Here is a 23,432-nt window from a genome sequence, read left to right as displayed (position 1 = left end):
GCCCTGGAATCTGGGTTTTGGGCCCCAGGCATTTAGCTCATGGACCTGGCAACCCCAGATCCCACTCCTGACACCAATGAAAGGGGTCACGCGTGCCCCTTTGGGCACCCCTCCCAATCAGGTCACTCACGCACCGAGAGATCCGGCAGGAGAGCTTTATTGAAGGGAATCAAGTGAGGCACAAAGGCCGGGAGGTGAAGAAAGGGAGGCAGATCCCAAGGGAAGGAGTGTTGGCTCATTTATAGGGTCTTGGGTGGGAGTTTTGCAATTTAGGGGAATTAGGTGTTTTTTAACTTATTGCAGGCCACATTGCCTTATAAGGTCTTAGTCCTGCAGAAGTCCCTTATCAGATGTTGGCGTCATTTCTGGGAAGAACTCAACTCGGGGAGGAAAATGAAACTTAAGTTGGGAAGAACCCGGAAGTCAGGTATAAAATGGAGGAGTTTAAAGTAACATGTACAATTTCCTAACAGTTGTGAATGTTTATTGTGTGTCTTGTATGGGAGACTTTTTTATTGTGGTGGACAACCTAATGTTAGGCTTATACTGTGTTACTGTAGATTATACTGCATATATCCTTGTGATTTTTATCTTACCTTGTGCAGTTTATTCTTCCTGAGATAGCTACTTTTAGGAGAGCCCTGATCAGGAGAGAAATTAGGTTTGGATATATTTGTTAGTTGAAAAATCAAAGGCAACACTGCAAAACACAAGAAAAGAAGCAGCATATTGATAGGGAAACCTTTGATAGTGAAAACTAAGGAAATATCATGATACAAGATAACTTCTGCCCCTCACTCTGCTTAGTTCAGAATTAATCAGCACTGGAGGCACCTAGTCTCCCCCAAAAGTTTTGTAAGTGAAAAGTACCATTGTTAGTTTTGTTGAATATACATGCTCCCTTCCCCCTGGCTAGAATAGGTAACTGAATAAATCTTAAAGGTAACTTTCCCTGACAAAGAACTGCATCTGGATTGAAATTCAAGTGCCTTGCCAACCATGTTTTGGGTATCAACATTGTGAGCTGTGAAAATGCAATGTAACAAACTAAATGAGATTAAGGCTGTAAACCCCTATAAAAGAAGGAGCTGTAACCCTGTGGGGGGAATCGATCAAGGCACCACCATTAGGTATGATTGATCCCCAATGATGGAGTAAACATTTTAATTTTACTTCCATTGTGCTGCCTCTCTGTGTGTCACTTGCCACTTCCTTCCATAACATTACTAGTTACAGCATATTACTTTCAACATCCTACTAAGAGAAGAGAGCAGCATGCATTGCAGAGTTAATAGGAAGAAGGGAGTCATCTAGGACATGTGTTCAATCAGTGAGTAAGGAGTGTTAATTAAAACAAAGGAACTATAGGTTAAAGTCTTCACTGGGGCCTAGAGCTCACCCAACCAGGTTTTTCCAAAGGAAGATCCATCTAGATAGTTTATAGCAAGTACGTATGAGTTTCATGAGATCATATTGTGACCTAGAAGTGTTGATATGTGGCATATCAGTTCACATGGGGTGCAGGGGAATTGTTTGGCAGTATATAGCTATTCCATAAGGAAGCGATTATCAAGAGGTTTAAAGCAGGTCATCCTCCTTGAGGAACTTGGGGAAATCTGAAAACCAGGTCGGGTTGGCTAATACCTGCTTTTGGTGTGAGAAAGTTCACTTTTTTAAAAATTTTTTCTGTCTTCTAGTGCTGGGGATTGAAGCTGGGTCTTTATGCATTCTACCACTGAGGTATATCCTCAGCCCCACAAATTATTGTGTTCTGTAAAGTATGTTGTACTTACTTATATTCATCAATTCTAACCACTTTTTTTGCAACACTGAACATAAAGTTGATTTAAATTTTAAAAATAGATTCAAAGACAAGAACATTTGAAATATAATATGAAGGTTTTTATTATTGCTTAATGTCTCTTTTATTTGTGGTAAGCATAAAACTTTTAATAAAATTTCTTTTGCCTTGCAGAATGCTGCTTTTTTGTATGGTCTTGGTTTGGTCTACTTCTACTATAATGCATTTCATTGGTAAGTTAACTAATTCCTAGTTTTTACAATAAATTATGATATATAAAGTTAAAACTAAAAGATTTTAATGCTCATAACCATACATTTTAGAAGCACCAGTTTTATTTCTCTAGGATATTCACATCAGATTTGGTACCCCATTTTATCCTTACACGTGTGTTGGTTACTAACTAGTAACAATTACAAGCTATTCTAATACAAGCTTGTCTTTTTTTTTCCTTTTATTGGGTTTATTGGTACATTTTAGGTATATAGTACAGTCACATTAATTATTGTGATCTTGTTCCTTTACATGACAGGTCGTCTTGGTACAAGCTTTTCTAATAATGACTGTAACTGGCAGGTTGATTATCAACTTTCAACATCCTACTAACAATTCAGTTTTGAGAGTTATAATTGTAAGACCACCAGCGATCTTAACCAAAACTTCAGAAGAACTACTGAACAGTGACAGCAAGACAATACCCTAGAGGAATGGAATGAGCCACACCCAAGAATGGTGTTAAACAGACCTTCATTAGTCTAGCCAGAAGGCTCCTCCAAACAACGACTTGGAGAGTGCCCTGAGCCCATAGTACAAGAGGATTTTATATGTTTCTAGATAGGGGGGAAACAAGCAAAATTATAGAAGCAGTTAGAAGAAAGGAACAGAACATATAGTTTGCATAGAATGAGGCTATGATAAAGTAAAGAGCTGTGGTTAATTTCTATAGGAAAGCCATTTTCATGACAAAGTGTAGGGCTATGATTAATCTTTAGGGGAATCATCTGTCTCTTTTACCTGGAATGTTCACACTTGGTGTTTGTTCCGGACCACTGTCCTGAGTAAATGCTGTCTATTTAATCACGTTGGGCCTTTCTTGCTCTCTCAAAAGGGCTAGCTTAACCTTTTACTAAGATGGCATCCATGTTGGCACTTTACCCTTGACAATAATTACATTGTATAATAAGATGCAGTAAAGTGCAGGAAACTCTTTGAGCTTTGTTTTCCTATGTCTGCACTTTTTGAGTAAGAAAGATGAACCAATATTATGGCCAAGATTTACAAACATAGTTAGGTTACCTTGATTATCTATAAAATAGTTTTATTTTTTGGTACCAGAGATCAAACTTGTACTTGAGACAGATGGTACAATCATTGAGCTAAATCCCTCATATATAAAATAGTTTTAAATATGCCTAGGTTCACTAACAATTATATGGCTGTTCCAGAGGTAAATATTCAACTTATACTGAAATAATTTTTGCTGCCATTTGTCTTCTGCTGTGCTTTTGGGCTGTTTATTATATTAAGCCAGGCAGTACTTGTTACATAATTTGGGGGTTATAGATTCTTACAAATTTTTTCAATGAATTATACATTACTTTAAGCAATCTTAATCCACATACTTTACTGTGAAGTTAGCCATATTTAAAATCAGTCCTGAACTTTTATAGTGTGAGGAAGGGTTAAGTTTAACCCTTTAATTTTGCTGATGGGGAAAATAGGGCATATGTAATTTTTACTGATTGTTATTTAATCGTTTATTTACTGGTGTCTGCAGATCTGGTGTTTGGGTCTCCATTCTAAAAATTTAAAGCATAATCCTTATTGAAAGAAAAAAATAATATATTATGAGCTTGTTGTACCTGGACTGCAAAGTCCCCAAAGACCACCAAGGAGTTGAGCCTGATGTAAATGCATGAGGAGTTTATTGCAAGCTTGAGCTGGACCTCCTACCTCATCAACTAAGAGGATCAGAAACGAGAGTCCTGACCCTTTTCTAAGACATAATTTTATAGGGTTTGGGAGGCTTGAAATCATGTCTTTTTCACTGGTGTTACCTCTTATTTCTATTGGGTGTTGCTGGGCACTTGGGAAAGCAGGAAGAAAACTATTTCAGGCTGGGGAGGGGGCTAGTTCATGGAGAGGTCAGTGTGCGCAGGAATGTGGTGGGCTTTTCTTATCTATACAGAGCCTCCTGTTTCTTCTTCTGTATAAGTTTTATGGTTCGCTTTCCCAGGCATCCGGCCTTGCCTTTATCTCAACTAAGCAAATTCCTGCCTGAGTTCACCTAGGAGTCACATCTTACATGAGATGGCTTTCTGTCTTAAAATGGAGTTACTCTGGTCTCTACAAGCTTGACTGTTAAATACATTGAATTCTTAAAATCTTTTAGATCACTTTTAATTGGAAAAAGTACAGAAGGCTAAAAAATTTAATGATGGTACTGATAAAGACTTTTGGGGATTTACAGGTAAAAGCTATGCAACGTACTAAATATTGTCGGTTATATTTTGTCCCTTGTGAAGATAGCTATTTTTAAATCACTATTTATATAGCTGTTCTTCTGAGCATGTGGATATAATCATTTTGTCCAACTAAAAATAATTTCCATGAACTCTGGTCAAGAGATTTTACAGTTGAGGGAATACAACGAGTATACTTAATGTTATTCAAGTCATATAGTTATAATAAATTATTCTTCCTAGATTGGAAGAACGTAAAGACCTGTAAAGCTAAAATGCTTATATTCAAATATTAAATTTTTAATTAGATGCTAATAGTTGTAAAACAAATATATCTCTCAACGTGTCAACTTTAAAAGATTTTTGCATGTTGCCCTCAGATAATTACTTCTAAAACATGTTACTTTATCCTAAATGTATATTGAACACATACTTTCAGAAGTAGAAATTAATTTATCAAAATAACTTACAAAATATATTCAGGGTATTTGTCATACTTGGTAGTATGACTAGTGTCTACATCTTTTTGTACTGTATATAAAATATTTTGAAGCAGCTAAGATTCTAAATGGTACCCCTCAGATGTTTGGAGAATAAATAAAATAATAGACATTTTTTTCTTGTTTATCTTCCATACTCATTTTGAGAAAGTGATAATTCATGTGATTTAAGGAATAAAATGTTCAAAATACATCCAGTGAAAAATGATTGTTTTTATCCCTCCATTTTCTACCTTAGTAATCAAGACCTGTTAAAAGGTACAGTAATTAGGATGGTGCAAAATTAAAAGAAAAGTTCATTGTGTTGTCATACACCTATATTTAAACACAGAGGAGACTGAGGTAGAAGGATGGCCACAAGATTAAATCCAGCCTGGGATACATAATGTATTCAAGGCCAGCCTTAAGCAATAACGAGATCCTGTATCAAAACCAAAAGCAAAAAATGCCATGGATTTAGCCCATTGGTTCCACTACCTGCCTCAACAAACACAAGGACCTGAGTTTGATCCACAGTACCAAAAAAAATCAAAGCAAACTAGAAAAAAAAAAGAGAGAGAGAGAGAGATAGGTAGATTGCTAGATCAATGAAAACTGAATCAGATGAAAAATATTCAGAGAGTATCACATGAATATGGTTTGTGAGGATGGTGGCACAGTGTTGTTGTGGAAATAAGAATGGTCTTTTCCACAAATTACCACCAGTGGTGATGAACCAGTGGCACATGTGAACATGTGATTCAGTGGGCATACAGAGCTCTCTCTGTCAGCATGTTAGCCAAATATATGAGTTGTGTTTTCTAAATTAAAACATTAATATTCAGGTTAATCACAGTTTTGATACTTGATAGGTGGGTTTTGGGATTGCAGTTTGAGCAGCTGGATTCTAAAAGGTTCACCACTGTGGTAGACCGTGGGAAACTCATGTGGAAAAAAAAAAAGACTTTTATTTAAAGATCATCTCTATAATCCCTGTAAACCAAAATGTGAAAAGCAAAAATAAAGCTTCTAAGGCTAGACTTATATGGAACAGAATAGAACCTGTATCAACATCTTCTACCACCTCATTTCTTCAGGAACTTTCCTATAGCTAATATTTTGGGGCATTCACAGCTCCTTTTTTGTTGTCATTCTTTTTTGCTTCAAATCACTGTGTAGTCCAGATTGGATTTGAACCTGAAATTTTCCTGACTCACTTTCCTGAGCATTGAAATTACAAGTGTGTGCCATCATACTTTTCTAATATCAATTGTGTACAATCAAGAAAATTTTAATTGAGTTTATTGGTATATTTTAGGATACAATCAAAGTTTTATTGGAACTATAAGTATTGTTGAATAATTAGAAAAATTGAAAAGAAATTATCCTGGGTTTCTTTCCTTTTTTCTACAATTTATGAAAAACCCTCTCATTGTTTATATAAAATTGTATGTCCATTACAAGTAGGCAGCCAGAATGTTTCCTCTGCTATCTTGTAAAATACATGCATTAAAAACTTAACCATGTATTTGTATGTATTTTTTTAGGGCGGTTAAAGCATTTCAAGATGTGCTTTATGTTGACCCTAGCTTTTGTCGAGCTAAGGAAATTCATTTACGACTTGGGCTTATATTCAAGGTGAACACAGACTATGAATCTAGTTTAAAGGTATGTGATTGGAATTTTCCCAGTTGTGTATGAGTTTCTGTTTGTGTGTGTGCATGTGCACATGCATGTGCATATATAGCTGTTAAATGTTATTAAGAACATGCGTGCTGGGGATTTAGCTCAGTTGTTCTGGAGCCTGCCTCACAAGTGCAAGGACCCAAGTTAGATCCCCAGTACCACAAAAAAAAAAAAAAAAACACAAAAAAAAAAAAAAAAAAACACAACAAAACAAACAAAAAAAGGACGTGTTGGAATTCATGCAACTTTCATGTCTGAGGATAAAATGAAAAATTTAGGATATAAAAGTAAAAAGATTGGAGTTGGTTTTGGTTACAAAAATGCTAAGACATGTAACTTTTGGGTATATTGAAGTTCTTAAGTCACAGATGTCTTTTGTTTATAGTATTTGAAGAATTTTGTGATTAGGATATGGTGAAATGGTTAATTATATTTCATCAACAACATTACTTTGTTGTCAGTGACTGCCACCATTGAGAGGAGAATTGATGAATGATTCTGTACTAATCATTGTACCTGTGTATATGTGATAATAAAAACTCATTCACCTGTAATAGTAATATACCTTATATTAAAATTATATAGTAGAATATTCCCTGGGCTTTGTACTGCCAATTGATGAGTATGAAAACATTGTCATCTATAGTACATTATTTTCCACATTCTATGTTAATTTCATGGAAGTTTGATTTCTCAAACCATTGTATTTTCTTGGTTTTATGCAGCATTTTTTGTTTTATAAGGCATTTTATGGAATAGAGCTTTCTTCAAAAGCAAAAGTATTACTTTTTAAAATTAAAAAAATATTTTATTAGTGTATGTTTGCCACTCATAATGATCACATTCGTCACAGGGAATCTATAATGTACTTAATATGTCTTCTTTTTTCCTGTTCCCTTTCCTCCTTTTCTATCTCTTTTCCCCTCTCAATTTAGAAAAGCTTTGTTTTCTTTTCCACTCTTCTTTAAAAATTCCTTTTCTCTTCCCTTCCCTCATTTGCTCTCCCCGTTTTTTTTTTTTTTTGTTTTGTTTTGTTTTGTTTTGTTTTTAAACTGGGTATCAAACTCAGGACTTTGCCCTTGTGAGGCAGGTGGTGGAACTACATAGCTCAATTCCCAGCCCTAAAAGTTTATTTCAGCTTTTTTTTTTTGTCTCCCTTTTGAAACTGGTTTTCCTAATATCTATGCCTCCACCCCTTTTTAAAAAATATACCAGAGATCAAACTCAGCACTTTGAGTTTGTAAGGCAGATGGTGTCATCATGTATTAAATCTCATTCCCCTGTTCTCCATTTTGTTTCTTATTTATATTTGGATTTCTCATACCAGAAAAACAATGCAATATTTAAATTGTGTGCCTGATTTATTTCACTTAAAATTATGGTGAGAAAGCTGGGAGTGGCGGCGCATGCCTGTAATCCCAGCACTCGGGAGGCTGAGGCAGAAGAATCCCTTGAGTTCGAGACCAACCTGGGCTACATAGTGAGTTCCAGGTCAGTCTCAACTACATAGTGAGACCCTGTCTCAAAAAACAAAAACAAGAAAAATAAAGGTGAGAAAGTCCATATGTTTACCCAAAAATGACTCAAGTTTAACCTTCTTTATGGTACAGTAGAAGTCTGTAGCATATATACATTTTGAAATTTATCCATCCATCCTTTGATGGGCATATGGGCTGTTTCCAAAATTTAGCTATTAGAAATTATGCTGCTATAAAAATGGGTAATATGTGTCACTGGCTATGATTCTTTAACTCTTTTGAGAGGATACCAAAAAAAGGGAATGATTGAGTCAGATGGAACCTCTAATGTTAGCTTTTTGAAGAATCTCCATACTAATTTGTATAGTGGTCATACCAGTTTACACTCCCACCAACAGAGAAGTTTCTTTTTTGCACAGCCTCCCCAGTAGTTGTTCCTCATTGATTTCTTGGTGATAGCTCTTTTTTTCTGAAAGGAAATGGAATTTCATAGTGATTTTAATTTCATTTCTTGAAAGACCAGTGATGTTGAACATTTTCATGAACTTAAATTTGTTTTGTGATTTTGGGGAAGATAAGTCACATTTGTGTTTGTGTGGAGAAGATGGCTGTGGCTGCGTTTGTCACCCATTGTGGAGTTTGTGAATGAGTAGAAGTAAAATTTTTCAAATGCTTTTTTTTGAAAACTGAATTGTTTGTGAACAGAAGTGTTTGTGAACCAAAACATTCCTGTATTTATTTGCTCTTCTTACTTCTTCATCTGAGAAGTGTTTGTTTCCAGTGCCCATTTTGGATTGAGTTTTTTAATTTGGGAGTAGATCTGAGTTTTTGAATTATTTACATAGTTTAGATATTAGTCTTTTGAGGAGTAGCTGGTAAATTTTTTTCCCTTTCTTTGAGTTGTCTCTGTACTCTGCAGACGCTTTTTAATCTGATGTGATTCTAGTTGTTGATTCTTTGTAATATTTCCTATGTGATTAGGGTTGAAAAAGTCTTTCCCTATACTGTATGTCTTGTAGAGTTTACCTGTCCTATCTTCCAGCAGAGAGTTTTTGTTTTTCTATTTAGATACATGATCCATTTTGGTTTTAGTTGAGTAAGAGGTGAGAGATAGGGATCTAGGTTCAATCTTTGGAAAGCCACTTTTCCCACCATCAGTAATTAAAGAGGTTTTCTTCTGGTGAACATGTATGACATCTTTGCCAAAGATAAGGCATAAGACTTGAATAAGCTAAAGAGACTCCATGCTAATAAGCCTGAGACTGTGCTTCTTCATATGCTAATTGCTAATTTGGCTAACAGGCCACCTAGGGGCAAATGTTATGACAAGAGGTGACCATAGAACATTTCCTGCATAAGATAAGCAATGTGTTTGGAATCTTGTCCTCTGGTAGTTCTGTGAATCCCCTGACTTTTTAGAAAAACCCTATAAAAAGGACTTCAGCCCCTGAGCAGTTGTCTCTCTGAGCTACCTGGCTTTGGGAGTGCAGTCTGGCCAGACTAATTAATAAAGCTCTGTTTACCATCTAGCCTGATGTGTTCCTTCCTGGGTTTCTTGTTCCTCCATCGAGCTCCCGGAGCCTCGCTGGGTTTTAGGACCCAGTATCATGGAGGCCTTTTCAGCTGTTCACGCTCCATGGAGTGGAAGTGAGACTTAGGTCTTACAAAGGTAGCTGAATGCATTTGATGTTGTTTCTGCATTTTCTATTCTGTTCCATTGCTTGTTGGGTCTGCTTCTTTGCCTTAGATGCTGTTTTTATCATGGTAGTTTTATAGTAGAACTTCAAGTTTGGTAGTGTGATGCCCCCTACCTTGCCCTTGCCATCCACAATTGCTTTTGCTCTTTTGGTCTTTTCTGTTCCATATGAATATTAGGGTTGTTTCTCAGGTTCTGAGAAATGTACTTTTAGTATTTTGACTGGGATTGTATTAAATCTTTGTAACAGTTTTAGAAGTATGGCTGTTTTCATGCCATTAGTTTTGCCTATGTAAGAACAAGGTATATCTTTCCAGTTTCTGATCTCCTTTTCCAGAGGACTGTAGTTTTCAATGTTAAAGGTCTTTTACTTCCTTCTTTAGACTGATTTCTTGATATTGTGAAAGGTATTGCTTTCCTTTTTTCTCAGGGAGTTTGTTACTGGCATAATTTTTGAGTGTTAACTTTGTATTATGCTGTGTTACTACATTTGGTTACTAAACCTACAATTCTTTTCATGGGGCTTTTCAGTCTTTTTTTGTAAAGTATCATGCTATCAGGAAATTATAATTTAACTTTTTTCTTTTTCAATATTTAAAAAGTTTTTCTTATCTAATTGTCTTAGCTAATGAACTGGAGTGTTGGCGGTAGGTGCCCTATCTTGTTTCTGATTGTGGAATGAAAGCTTTCAGTATGATGTTGGCAGTTGATTTGTCATAGATGGCATTTTCAAGTAAAAATAAAGACATCTTTTAATTTTCTATAATTAAATTAAATTGTGGTATGCGTGCCATTGATTTTCAATTCCATTATTCTATGATTTTATAATAGTGGGACAATTTCAGTTTCTTTGTATTTACTTAAATATGATCTGTGAGCTAGTATATGGTCTATTTTAGAGACAGTTCCATGTTCTGCTGAGAATGAATATTCTGTTGGGTGAAACACTGTAGATATTTACTAAGTCATTTTTTCAAAGGTTTTGTTCAGATATAGTGTTTGTTAATTGTTTTTTTTTTTTTGGTCTCGTTCATCTGTTTTTGACAATGGGGTATTGAAGACCCCCAATACAGTTGTCTTAGTGCTTATCTGATTTTTGTATCCATTATTGTTTGTTGTATACAGTTGGCTATACAACAAAGTAATTAGTGCATATATATTTATCACTCTCATCTTATTCTCTTGGAGTATTCCTTTAACTGTGTGGTGACCTTCTTTGCCTTTTCTGACTAGTCTTGGTTTAAAATCTATTTTGACTGCAAATAAATTAACCATCCCTGCTTTTTTCTGGGTTCTTGTCAGATAGAATATTGTTTTCCATCCTCTGACTTCCAGTCTATGATTTTTTTTTTAGTTAAATATGTTTCTTGTATACAAGATATTTTTGGATCTTGTTTCTTGATCCATTCTACCAATCTGTTTCATTTGATTAGTGAATTGGGACCATTCACATTGATAGTTTTATCTGATAGATATTGACTTATCTTTGTCATTATGTTATTTTCTTGTTGTTGGTTCCCTTTCTTTCCCTTCTATTTAATTGCTTGTTTTGCATGGTGGAGTCATTCTACTGGGCTTATTGAAATTCTTTGTTATCCCTTTCTAGAATATTCTTCAAAACTTTTTGGAATGCTGGTTTTGTGATCATGAATTTCTTCAGTAGCTCTTTTTCATGGAAGACTCTTATTTTTTCCATTGATTTTTAAAGATAGTTTTGTAGAATACATCAATCTGGGTTGAAGGTTGTTTTATTATTGAAATAAAAGGACAAAACAAATTTAAAAAGAAACAAATTAGAAGCAAGGCTGAAGGACAAAGGAGCTTTCCCAAGCCTCAGGAAACTGGTGAAGATAGGACAGAAGGAAAGAGAGGAAAAATTAAAACAAGATGAAACCAAAAAACTAATAACAATGTGCACACTCACACACACACACCAAGAAATACCACATGAGCAAACGCACAAAAAAACCAAAACCAAGAAAAATTTCTCTGTGATGGCAAGTCAGTGGGTTACCTTAAAGGATCTACAGTTGTGTGGCAGTGACCAATTCAAGGTGTGACTCTGCTGTAGGTGGTAGACAAAGGAGGTGATCAGAGCCCATATCCATGCTGGGTAATCACCAGCTAGCCAGCAGCACGAGTAGAGTTAGCTGCTGGTTCTGGGAGTTCACATTCAGACTGAACGTGGCCTCTGGTCATAGGGGTGGGTCCTGAGGCTTTGCTTTTTACAGTGTTGTGTGTCTCTCACTGGTGTGACCATGGCTCCCTGACTATGCACAATCTCCTTGGTTGTCCTTCACCCAGACACTGTGAGAGTTTAACAATGTAAGCCCTGAAATGAAGCCAACCTATGGCTGTTATGAGTCCTGGATCAGTTGGCCCTTCCCGAGGATGAGATCTGACTAAGCCCTCTCTCTAGGGGAAATGACAGGCACTTGAATGGAGTCATTCAAGTATTGTAGTACAATAGCATTCACTTCTCTGTTGCTCTGGTGGGTTTCTTTCTGAAAGCCTCTAAAGTCACTTTCATTATGTCTGCAGGTTTGATCTTTCTTCATGAGTTAATAACTAGAAGCCAGGGAGAAAGTTCATATTGCCCCTTTGGATTTCTACCTTGTGGCCTATTTCTGGAATTTCTCTATAGGTTCCAGTTTTCCTTTCTGATACTCTGTGGGTTCCAGGTATCCACTTACCCCTTTCTTTTCCATGTTATTTTCCAGTGTTTGAATTCTGAATCTTGGAGAGGCTGATTTGTTGCTGCTTATCATTCTGTCATTTTCCTGGAAATCCAAATATATTACCTTATTAAAAAATAGATTTTAGAGTCCCAGGGATTTAGCTTAGTGTTTCCACTGCCTGCCTTGCAAGCACAAGGTCCTGAGTTCAATCAGCAGTGCTAAAAACAAAGAACAACAAAATAGCTTTTGGAGAAAAGCACCAGGTTTTCTCAATTTAAAATATAGTTTATGGTACTTTATGCCTAAAATGTACCAATGAACTCAATGAGGAAAAAATATATATTTATTAATTAGTACATATTTGCAGTACATAATGATTACATTTATAATAGGGAGTATGTAATGTAATATATATATATTACATATATATTATATATATATAAATACATACATCTTCATTCTTTTATTCATTTTCTGTTCAGTGTAATTCTTGCTTCCTTTCCATTTGCAAAAGCTCTATTTCCATTTTTCTGTAGTTCTCTTTTTTTTCTTTTTATTGAGTTTATTGGTACAATCTAAGTATACAGTATAATTACATTCATCATTGGGATTCTTTACCTTTACATAATAGGCCTTGAGTCTCATTTGTTCCCCTTGTCCCTGCCCTCCCTTCACCCCTCTCCTCCCCTCCCCATTTACAAACACTTTATTTCCATTTTTTCAATTTCACATATTTTTTTCCTCTCCCTTATTACCTTTCCCCCACCTTCCCACTTTCCCTACACCTTTAGCCCTTTACTTCCTATTTCACATTATTAATTATTTCATTAGGATCCTGTGTACTATTATAGTTTTTCACACCTAAGAAACTATTCGGTATTTCAGTTAAAGAAATCTCTGTATGAACATTAAAAATAGGGAATCCTAAAATAAAACTAAAAAGGAAAGTAAAAGAGAAAAGGCAATGATGTAACATTAAAATAATCCTTAATTCTGGAGATGAAAAAGGTCTCTGAACATGTTTAAATCGCTTCTTGCTCTTACAGTCTTATCTTATTCTTTGTTTCATTATTTAGAGAATGCTTTATTAGTTTCTGTAATCATAACCACGTAGATATGACCTTACATATTTAGTATGATGTGTTACCCCTGTACACATGGAAAAAAATAAAAATAAATTAACATTTCTATACCAATATGGTTGTCCATTTTTGTACAATGTCAAGTCAACACAGTAAATTGGGATGACTTTTTCCAAAGTTGGCAGCACCGTTAAAGTTTCCCCAACTTCAATTTATATATATGTACATATATATATATGTATATATATACACATATATATATACATATATATATTTATTTATTTATATAAAAAGGCTAATAATACTATATTATGCATCGATAGCAGCAACAGCTTTTCCAGGTTCCGCAGTCATCTGAACAAAATTACAGACATTCAGCACATTCCATTAAAAAAACAAAAAAAACAAAGAAAAGAATAATATCCAGACAACAGCAAAGTTCTGTTGCTGTTGTGGTACCTGGCACCATTTTTTCTATTAGCCTTTTAATCATCAACTGGAAAGAGGACAGTCTAGAGTAATAACATTAAATGTAGCTCTGATAAAGCACGGTCCCTACTATGTATCATAAAGCAGGTACTAGATATTTTACATTCATAGAGTTATGATACAGTGCCATCCTACATCAATAATACTAGATTCAGTTTTGGTTTGAAATTTACTTTGTCAGCAAATGAGATTGCTACCCCTGTTTTTTTCTGGGCTCCTGTCACATGGAGAATTGTTTTCTATCTTTTCACTTTCAGTCTATGGGCTTCTTTTGGCACTAGGTGTGTTTCTTGTATACAATATATTGTTGGATTTTGCTTCTTATTCCATTTTGCCAGTCTGTTTCTCTTGATTGGTGAGTTGAGGCCATTGACATTGATGATTATAACTGATATGTACTGACTTATTATTGACATGTTATTGGCCTTTTGTTGACTCTTTTTACTTTTCCACTTTCTCCTTTTAATTTCTTGTCTTGCCTATTTGATTTGCTCTGTTGGGCCTCATGGTGTTGCCTTCAATGTCTTTTTCTAGGATCTTGTTTAGAATTGCTTGTAGTGCTGGTTTGGTATTCATGTAGTTTTTCAGGCGTTCTTTGTCTTGGAAGTGTCTTATTGCCCCCTCCATTTTGAAAGAGAGTTTTGCTGGATACATCAGTCTAGGTTGGAGGTTGTTCTCTTTTAGTACTTGAAATATCTCATTCCAGGCTCTCCTTGCCCCAAGGGTTTGTGTTGAAAAGTCTGCTGTGATTCTGATGGACTTTTCTTTGGATGTGATTTGTTTCTTTTCTCTTACTGCTTGTAGTATTTTGTTCTTCTGTTGGCTTTCTGGGATCTTGATTATTATATGTCTAGGTGTAGATTTTTTTTTTATTGTAGCTAGTTGGGGGTCCTATATGCTTCAGTTATCTGAATGTCAAATTCTTCCCCTCTGTTTGGGAAGTTTTCTGTCATTAATTCTGCAAACAGCTTTTTAAAGTCATTTGTACTTTTTCCTGCTACTTCATGTGTTCCTATCAGTCTTATGTTATTCTTCTTTGCATCATCTAGGAGTTGTTGGATTGATTTCTCATGATCTCTTACTGTTTTTAAGAGACCTCTCTTTGCATGGTCACTGACTGCAGTCTTATCTTCTATATCTGAGCCTATCTTCGCATTCGTTTATTCTGTTGCATACACTTTCAATAGAGTGTTTAATCTCCTGGATATCTGTTTGAATCTGTTTTATGGATTCCATTTCTTTCCTATGTTGGGTGTTTATTTTTTCCATTTATTTCTTATGCTGGGCCTTCATGGCTTCTATCATGGTCTTGAGCTCATCTGTTCTTTCTGTCAGTTTCTGCTCTAGAGTCTCAAATCACGACTTCCATTTTGCTCACTATCTCTATGGTTATCTGGGAAATTATTTCTGTTTTGAATTTTTCTAGAGCCTGATTGATCTGTTTTGTTACTTCCTGTGCTTTGAGTTCAGGGTGTCCTCGTGGTTCACTGTCAGCCTTTTCATCCTCATTTGCCCTACTGTTTGCCATTGGTGAACTGGAAATATGTCCTTGTGTCTTGCTTAAGTGTTTTGTCCTTTTTATTTTTGTTGTCAGACTGTCCTTGGTTTAATCTCTGGATTATCACCCAAATTTTCCTGATATAGTTGCACCCTAGCTTCTGTGTATCTAATGACCCACAGACATTCTCATCTTCATAACATCAGAGAAAACAGCTCATCAAATCAATGGCAGTGCTTTACCCCAACTGATACAATCAGCAACACATTAAGATGAAGCACAACTTGGACACTGATGACCTGTGGTAGTCACTAGTCTCTCACCCTTAAATCATTTGAATTAAATTGAAATCAAGAAGCAGTGCAGAACATGTCTGCAGTGAACAAAATTTCAATATAGTATATTTACCATTTAACAACTCAGACAGAGCGAGGATGCAAGACCCCTGATCTCAGTTAGCTGATGGCTGAACCCCATGACACTGACTCACCTTGGGCTGCAAGGCCCAGATTGAGTTCCTGAACCTTCTGAATGGTTGAACTCCACAACCTTCTATTACAGGTTTCCCACGCCTTTTCTTTAAAGATGTTCAAAGTTGGGAACTCAGAAAAATACCCTTGATGACCACCTCTGTCTCTGCAGAGTGGGTCCAAAGACTTGCACAGTCAGGAGGTCTGAGAGTGCGGGGGGCGGGCTTATGGGGGTTCAGGAGTGCCCATGCAGCTCCCTTTCCCACGCTTGAGGGATGGGGCCTGGGTTGGGAGCAATTGTGATTCTTCTTCCCATGGTGGATCGGAGCCCAGACTTCCTCCCAGCGCTTGAGCGATGGCAGCTGGGTCCGGAGCGAGTGTGGCTCTCCTTCCCATGGTGTATTGGGGCCCAGGCTGCCTCCTGGCGCTTGAGGGATAGGGGCTGGGTCTGGAGCAGGTGTGGCTCTCCTTCCTTCCTGAGGTGGATCGGGGCTCAGGCTACCTCCCGGCACTTGAGTGATGGCTGCTGGGTGTCGTTCTCTTTTTATTCCTCTATTCCATTTCCACTCTCCCCCCAATTATTGACAATGTTTGCCCTTTTTCAGATATAGATCTTTTATCGATTACCTGTTTTTTCAATCTGGGTGATATATTGCACACCTGTAATATGGTATTTGGTAAGTTGAGACAGGAGGATCACTTTGAGTTTGAGGGCAACCTGGTCTACAATATTGACTTCACAGCCATTCTGGAATACATGGTGAGACTGTCTGAAAAACGAACAAAAGAAATCAACAGAAAGTAGTGTGTTTATGTGCGACTTTATAGTAAGATTTGCTTTGAACTCACTAAGAAAATGCTAATCAAAAATATTCTGTAGTTCTTTAAACTTGCTTTAAAAACTTGTTTTGATATATTTTATTAATATGTTTAATTGTACATACTATTATGGTTTAGGTGTGATATTTTTATATTTGTATATAGTTATGTATTTATCAAATTAATCATTCTGTCCCCATATCCTTCTCTATTTCTAATCTCTTTTTTGCTTCATGTTGCCTTTTTTAAAGCTTTTTTATGTGAGAGAGAACATGCAATACTTGAGTTTTTTGTGTCTGCCTTATTTCACTTAACATACATGTTTTGTTCCATCTATGTTGTTGCAAATAACAGAATTTCATTTTCTTTAAATAATACTAACATATTCATGTATATATGTATTGTATATCCTGTAGATTTTCTTTATTCACTTGTCTATTTATAGTATCTAGTCTGATAGTATGTCTTAGTGACAGTAAAAATAAATGTTGTTTAGACTTAAGTAGGTAATTTAATTCCTAAAACAGAAGACTTAGGAAAGTGAAGAAAGTGTAAAATCTCCCGAGCCCTTCCTATCCAGAGTAGAGTTAGTCTTTCTTTATAAAACTCTTTGCATGGCCACAAACCAACTTAGCACAGGCTCCAAGCATCTGAGCAAATCACCCAGGTTGAGAATGCAAGTCCCAGGGAAAAGTGACCGATTTAGTGGCTGAATTAGATCTAAATCAGAGGTCAGAACTCAGTGAAAGGGGGTTTGTGTGCCCTTTCGGGTGCCCCTTCCCAATTAGGCCACTCATGCACCGAGAGGTCCGGCAGGAGATCTTTATTGTAGGGAGGCAAGCAGGAGGCAGGAAGGCAGAAAGAGAGAGAGAGGAGGAAGAAGAAGCAGAAGGAGAGAGAAGAACAAAGAAAGGAAGGTCCTTTCATCAGTTCGGGGGTGGGCTATTGCTTATTTAGGAGGAGTGAGTTATTTTTAACCTATCACAGGCCAGATTGCTTTTTTGGGCCCAGTCCTGCAGACACAGGTTTCAACTTTCCTGGACCACTGTGGCCTTGGTGGGGAGGGAAACCACAGATAAGGGCATGAGGTCATTTTAGGAGCCAAGATGTACCAGGAGAATGCAGCCTGTGAGGCGGCGCCACAGCGTACTTTAACATGATCAATTCCCTAACACTCAGTCCTTAACCAATTCGGCTTGTTGTGGTTGTTGGCACCTGTTACTCCCCCTATGCCCAGCAGCCCGTGGTTAAAATCAGAACTGACTGAAATTCCAAGCCTTCGATTTCTCTCAGAAATTGGACCGCCTTACTCTGAGAAGAGCACTTAGTTCCCTAGGCCTGGAATTCCTCGCAAGGAACCTAAGCTGTGAACCAGTCCCCCGCAAGGCCTCTGCACAACAGCTAGCGACTTGGAAGGAGGTACGTCATAGATGCACCCCGTCCCATCTGCACCTGGAGAAATAAATCCCAAGGGGCTGTTCAGAGTGTGTAGCTAGGGGCAGCAGATTCTGAGCCTTTCTCCATAACCGGGGTCTCGAGCTCCAGGTACCCTGCGCCCCGTGGGTCCGTCTTACTCATAGTAGAGGCCTGGGGCTCAGGAGGCAGAGTGGGGCTGCCTGAGGCTGACCCACAAGGGACCACACTGGAGGTTTCCCCGGCCCACCTCTCACAGCCTGAACTGCTACGGGGCAGGATGCACTGAGCACCAGACAGCGACCTCTGCCTGTGCCTCACCCTCACGCTGCAGCTCTTGCTAGTAAATGATTTTTTAAAAAGTCTTTGGGTGTCTCCAAACTCCATGATTTGATTGAAGGACTCAGATAATAGTTTACTCATGACTTTAGGATTTATTACAGTGATAAAATAGATTAAAATTATCAAAGAAAAAAGTAATACAGAAGAGTCCAGCAGAGACAAGATACAATGTTCTGTATGCCCTGAGCAGTTATATGAGCTGCCCTTTATTCTACTAACATTGTGTCCCAGCTTGAATGTAGTAGTGCCCACCAATGAGCCACAGTGACCCCACTTACATGAGGATGAATCATGTAGATAAATTAGCTGGCCTTAATTACTCAGCTCTTTGTTATATATACAGAGATCTGGTAACCATATTGCTCTAAGCTTGTACTGTAATGAATTCTGAAGGTCTAATGGGGTTAAGAATAGGAAAGGTTTACTGAGAGATAGCTCCTGAGGGACAGGATGGGTCCCATAAGTGGATTGCTATGGGGCCCTTTGTCAGGGATAATTTATATAGCAAAGTCACAATGCGGTACAACATGGGTCTATTTACAGACTATATAATTACGAGTAGAGATACTTAGCTAATATTGGTCCAAGAGGGAAGCAGGTCCATGTACATTGAAACAACAAAGGAGTTTTGGGAAAGGATGAATCTGGATGCTCTAGTCACCCACTTGGGCCTGTCTGGGCCTCTTGGACCAGGTAGAGCTAATTATATTATAATTCCAGGTTACTGCTTATCCCTTAAGGAGGCATGTAAGTCTGGCCATTGCATCTTTATTTTGAGGCCTGGCCTTCTTCAGGTGAGCTCCAGCTACAATTCTGATTTCTTTATTCTTTTTACAGACTTCCTTGAGAGCCCAGTCCCTCTTTGACTATATATTATTTTCTGTCTAACCTAGCTGCCTATAATTGTCTCATTTGGAGAAAGTCCCTTGTGCTATTGAGAGGGGTCTTTGAATAATCCTTCTCCTCTGATGGTAAAATGGGACGTTATGTAGATAGCTATGAAGTCTTTTCTTTTTTAAAAAGTTTGGTTCACCTTGGAGGTTTCTTTGTTCAGTATAGGTGTGTGTCTAGTTGATCTATAGGTGACAGTGGGGTGTTTAGATCTTCCACTATGATTTTGTTTTTTTTGAGACAGCGACTCACTGAGTAGTTGAGACTGACCTAGAACTTTCTATGTAACCCAGGCTGGTCTCAAACTCACAGTGATTCTCCTGGCTCAGCCTCCTGAGTGCTGGTATTACAGACATGCACCAACACACCCGGTTTATGATTGTATTTATGTTTATTTATTTTGTTATTTCAGAATTCAGTAGCATTTGTGTTTCAGTGTCTGGTAGCCACTATTTGGCTCCTATTTGTTAATAATTGTTATCTATTCAGTCACATTATGCCCTTACCCAATATGTACTCGCCTTCTTTGACTGTTCTGACCAGTTTTGGCTTGAAATTCAGTGTGTCTGAAATTAGGGTAGCTACTCCTTCTTTTTCCTGGTTCCTGTGGTATGAATACTATTTTCCATTCTTTGGTTTTTTTTTTTTTTTTAATCTGTGAACTTTTTTGAACTATGTATTTCTTGTATACTATATATTATTTGGTTTTGTTTCATTACCCATTTTGCTAATTGAAGAATTGAGATGATTTTATTTTGTTATATTTAAATGTTCTTAAGTTTTAATATATTTGTTAAACTAGTTCACTAGTATATATTTGCCATACTAACTTCAATTTAGTTTTAGTTTTTGTTTTTTGGTACTGAGGATGGAACTCAGGATCATGTACTTACTAGCAGGCACAGTTAACTTTAGTTTAGTTTTAATTTTACCATTGTTAATAATTATAAAATTGAGTTTATTATAACAGGGAGTCTCACTTCCAGTTTTAAAAAAGACAGTACTGCTTGATTGCCTTTATCGTGGAATTTTTTATAAAATGTCATCGATTGTTTTCTCTCTTTGCCTTTCACTAAGTGCATATATAGACATAGCATTCAATGAACCTATTTTGCTATATGTAATTAAGGTTGGACAAAATATAAATTTCTTCTTAATTTACTTGATAATGCTGAAAACAAAAATTAAAAATGGGCTTGGAAGAATTAAATGATTCCAAATAAGCAGATAAACTAATACAAATTTTTCCTCTTTTTTTTGTACTGGGGATTGAACTTGTGCCTGAGAGGCAGGTGTGGCACCACTGAACTTTTAAATCTTCACCCAAAAGATTCTACTTTTAATGTTATTTGTGCTCTTTCTTGTAATAGCCACAGAGTCAACATTAAAGGTGTTTTAATTTATAATGTGGATATATTGCATATGCTTGCAGTCTTTCTCTAATACTAGCTAAACATCAGAAGTCTTAAGTCTTTCATTTATTGTGAAATATTGAGAAATGCACTTCATGTCTGTATGTAACGTAACAAATTGGTTTTTGTTTTTTGTTGTTGTTGTTGTTTTTTGGCTTTTTGAGACAGGGTCTCACTATGTAGTTGAGACTCACCTGGAACTCACTATGTAGCCCAGGCTGGTCTCGCGATCCTCCTCCCTCAGCCTCCCGAGTGCTGGCATTACAGTTGTGAGCCACCACACCCAGCACAAATGGGTTTTTATAATAATATCCCACTATTACATTTTATAATAATGTAAGAATTTAAGTGGAATAATTACATATTGAAGTGGTAAAGCACAGTATAAGTTACTTCATTAAGTCTTCAGTATTTGAAAACTATTGGACAGTAATGAGATAAAAACTTCCTGGATACGAAAATAGATTAGAGTCCTGTTGATGTATTATCCCTGAATGTTTGGACCAGTCTGTGAGCCTCTATTATTAATTATCCCCATGTAATATACAAATAACACTTTGTTTGAGTTGACTTAAAGAGAGGAATTCTCTTTAGTTACCCAGTCACTTTTCAATAAACATGAAATGAGGAAGCAATAGATGGATGACTAGGAAAACAATATTTAAGCTTTTCTCAACTTTTAGCTTTTATTAGTATATGTTGATAGTACACAGAGATTGCATTTCTTGTACTGGTACATTTACATAACACATCTTAATTTTTTTTTAATCCCTTCCTCTTCTCACCCTCTGCCCTCCTTTCATCTCTTGTTTCCCTTCCCTTTTGTAAAGATCTGTCTTCCTAATTCCCATTTAGTTTGCTCTTTGGTTATATTTTGGGTTTCTCATAAGAGAAATTGTATGATATTTAAGCTTCTGTGTCTGGTTCATTTCATTTAACATTATTATCTCAAGGGATATCCATATTGGTACAAATTACTTGTTTATTCTTTATGCAGAGTGGCACTCTATTGTTTATATATGCTTCATTTTAGAATTCATTCACCTGTTAAAGGACATACAGGCCACTTCCAAAATTTAGTTATTATGGATTGTGCTGCTATAAATATAGCCATGCACCTTTAACTCTTGGGAAGATACTAAGAAAGGGAAAAAAATGGGTCAGCTGGAACTTGTAATTTTAGTTTTTGAGGAATCTCCATTCTGATTTTCATAATTATGTACTAGCTTGTACTGGAAGCAACAATTTAAAAGTATCCCCCCTCCCTTTTTACAGCTTTGCCAACATTTGTAATTATTTGATTTCTTGATGTCAGACTTTTTTTCCCTGAAGTAAGATGAAATCTCAGAGCTATATTAATTTGCATTTCTGTAGTGGCCAGTCAAGTTGAATATTTTTTTTTTTTTTTTGGTACCTGGGATTGAAATTGGGTCCTTGAGCTTTTGAGGCAGGCGGCAGAACCACTAATCTAAATTCCCCTGCCTCCGTAGCTCTTTTTGGAGAGAATCTTTTTTTGGGGGTATATTTTTTTGAATTCTTTATATATTCAAAGAATCATTAAAGGAACATGACAATTAATAATGGTGAATGACATTCAGCAGTCCCATTCACCTGTTTTACTTCCTGACAACTGTTTTGTAAATCTTCAGTACCCCTTGCCCCATTTTTTTAATAGTAACATGCAAATCAGCTGAGAAGAGCTAGTTTATATAGTCATACCTTTACGATATTGTGGAATTAAACTACAGAAATAAAATAAATATTTCAGTGAAATGAGTCACTTTTTTTTATTTCTTAGTGTGTATATCATAGTCTGTTAAATGTGCACTAGCATCAGGGCTAAAAAACAATATATGAAGCATTTCTTCATATTTGGAAATTAAATATTTCTTAACTTTACAATACTTTTTTCCTAAAAGATATTAACAGTTGTCTGAGATTTTAGCGAATTCTAATTATTTTGATCAGGGAAGGTCATACCTTGATGTTAAATGTTGCTGCCTGGCTGTGATAGAGTTTGCTGCAAGATTACTGAAATGGCTGTGGCACTTTCTTAAAATAAGACAGCAGTTAAGTTTGTTGCCTCACTATACTCTTTCTGGGCTAGGATTGTATTTCACTAGTAAAGAGGTCCTGTGGTGGGGTCACCAAATACAAATCAAGATAAAATACAAATCCAAAATAAATAGAAAACAAGACAAAATAACAACAGCAAAAAATAAAAGAGCACATCATGGTGGCATATGCCCATAATTTCGATATCCTGGGAAACTTATGCAAAGGATAAGAATTTTTAACTAATCCTAGGCAATATAATGTGTTACAGAGACCTTATCTCAAAAGTATAAAGAGTGAGAAAAAGGGGAGGAGTCTCGTGGCCTAGTGTTTAGGCCCTGGCTTAATCCTCAGTACTCAAAATGAAAATAAAATGCACACTCTTTCTTTTACAAAAATTTTTTTGTAACATGTAGTACCCCTAGAGTTAGAATTTTCCCTCATAGTAGCTGGGATTATAGTCATGTCGTCAGTTTGGCAATTTTGCCAAAGTTGAAATTTGTAGTTAGCTAATATAATTATATTGTAAAATAATTTCATGTTTTAGCTTGCAACTTAGTTTTTGTACCTGTGCACAGAGAAAATGCTTTTGGGACTATACGAATCACATGCCGTTCTAAGCATTAAATATCTGGGTGTGTAGCACAATTTAAAATTCTGGGATTGTACATATGTGTTTGC

At 36.4% G+C, this 23,432-nt stretch overlaps 1 protein-coding gene across 1 annotated transcript in view; it reads left to right on the top strand.

The window, feature by feature from the left end:
• LOC104866854 (lysine-specific demethylase 6A-like) overlaps positions 1-23,432 on the top strand; it is a gene marked incomplete at its 3' end in the record, with an annotated part of 79,708 nt that overhangs the window by 11,110 nt on the left and 45,166 nt on the right. Inside the window, exons 4-5 of the mRNA XM_010631072.1 lie at positions 1,976-2,034; positions 6,290-6,410. Of these exons, the coding sequence (XP_010629374.1) occupies positions 1,976-2,034; positions 6,290-6,410 (180 nt within the window). The remainder of the gene's footprint in view (positions 1-1,975; positions 2,035-6,289; positions 6,411-23,432) is intronic.

The sequence above is a fragment of the Fukomys damarensis genome, unplaced genomic scaffold, assembly GCF_012274545.1.
Source record: "Fukomys damarensis isolate Sample0158 unplaced genomic scaffold, DMR_v1.0_HiC HiC_scaffold_58, whole genome shotgun sequence".
NCBI lineage: Eukaryota > Metazoa > Chordata > Mammalia > Rodentia > Bathyergidae > Fukomys > Fukomys damarensis.
Note: the sequence above shows the minus strand (reverse complement) of the source record. Positions and strands in the feature narration are given on the sequence as shown.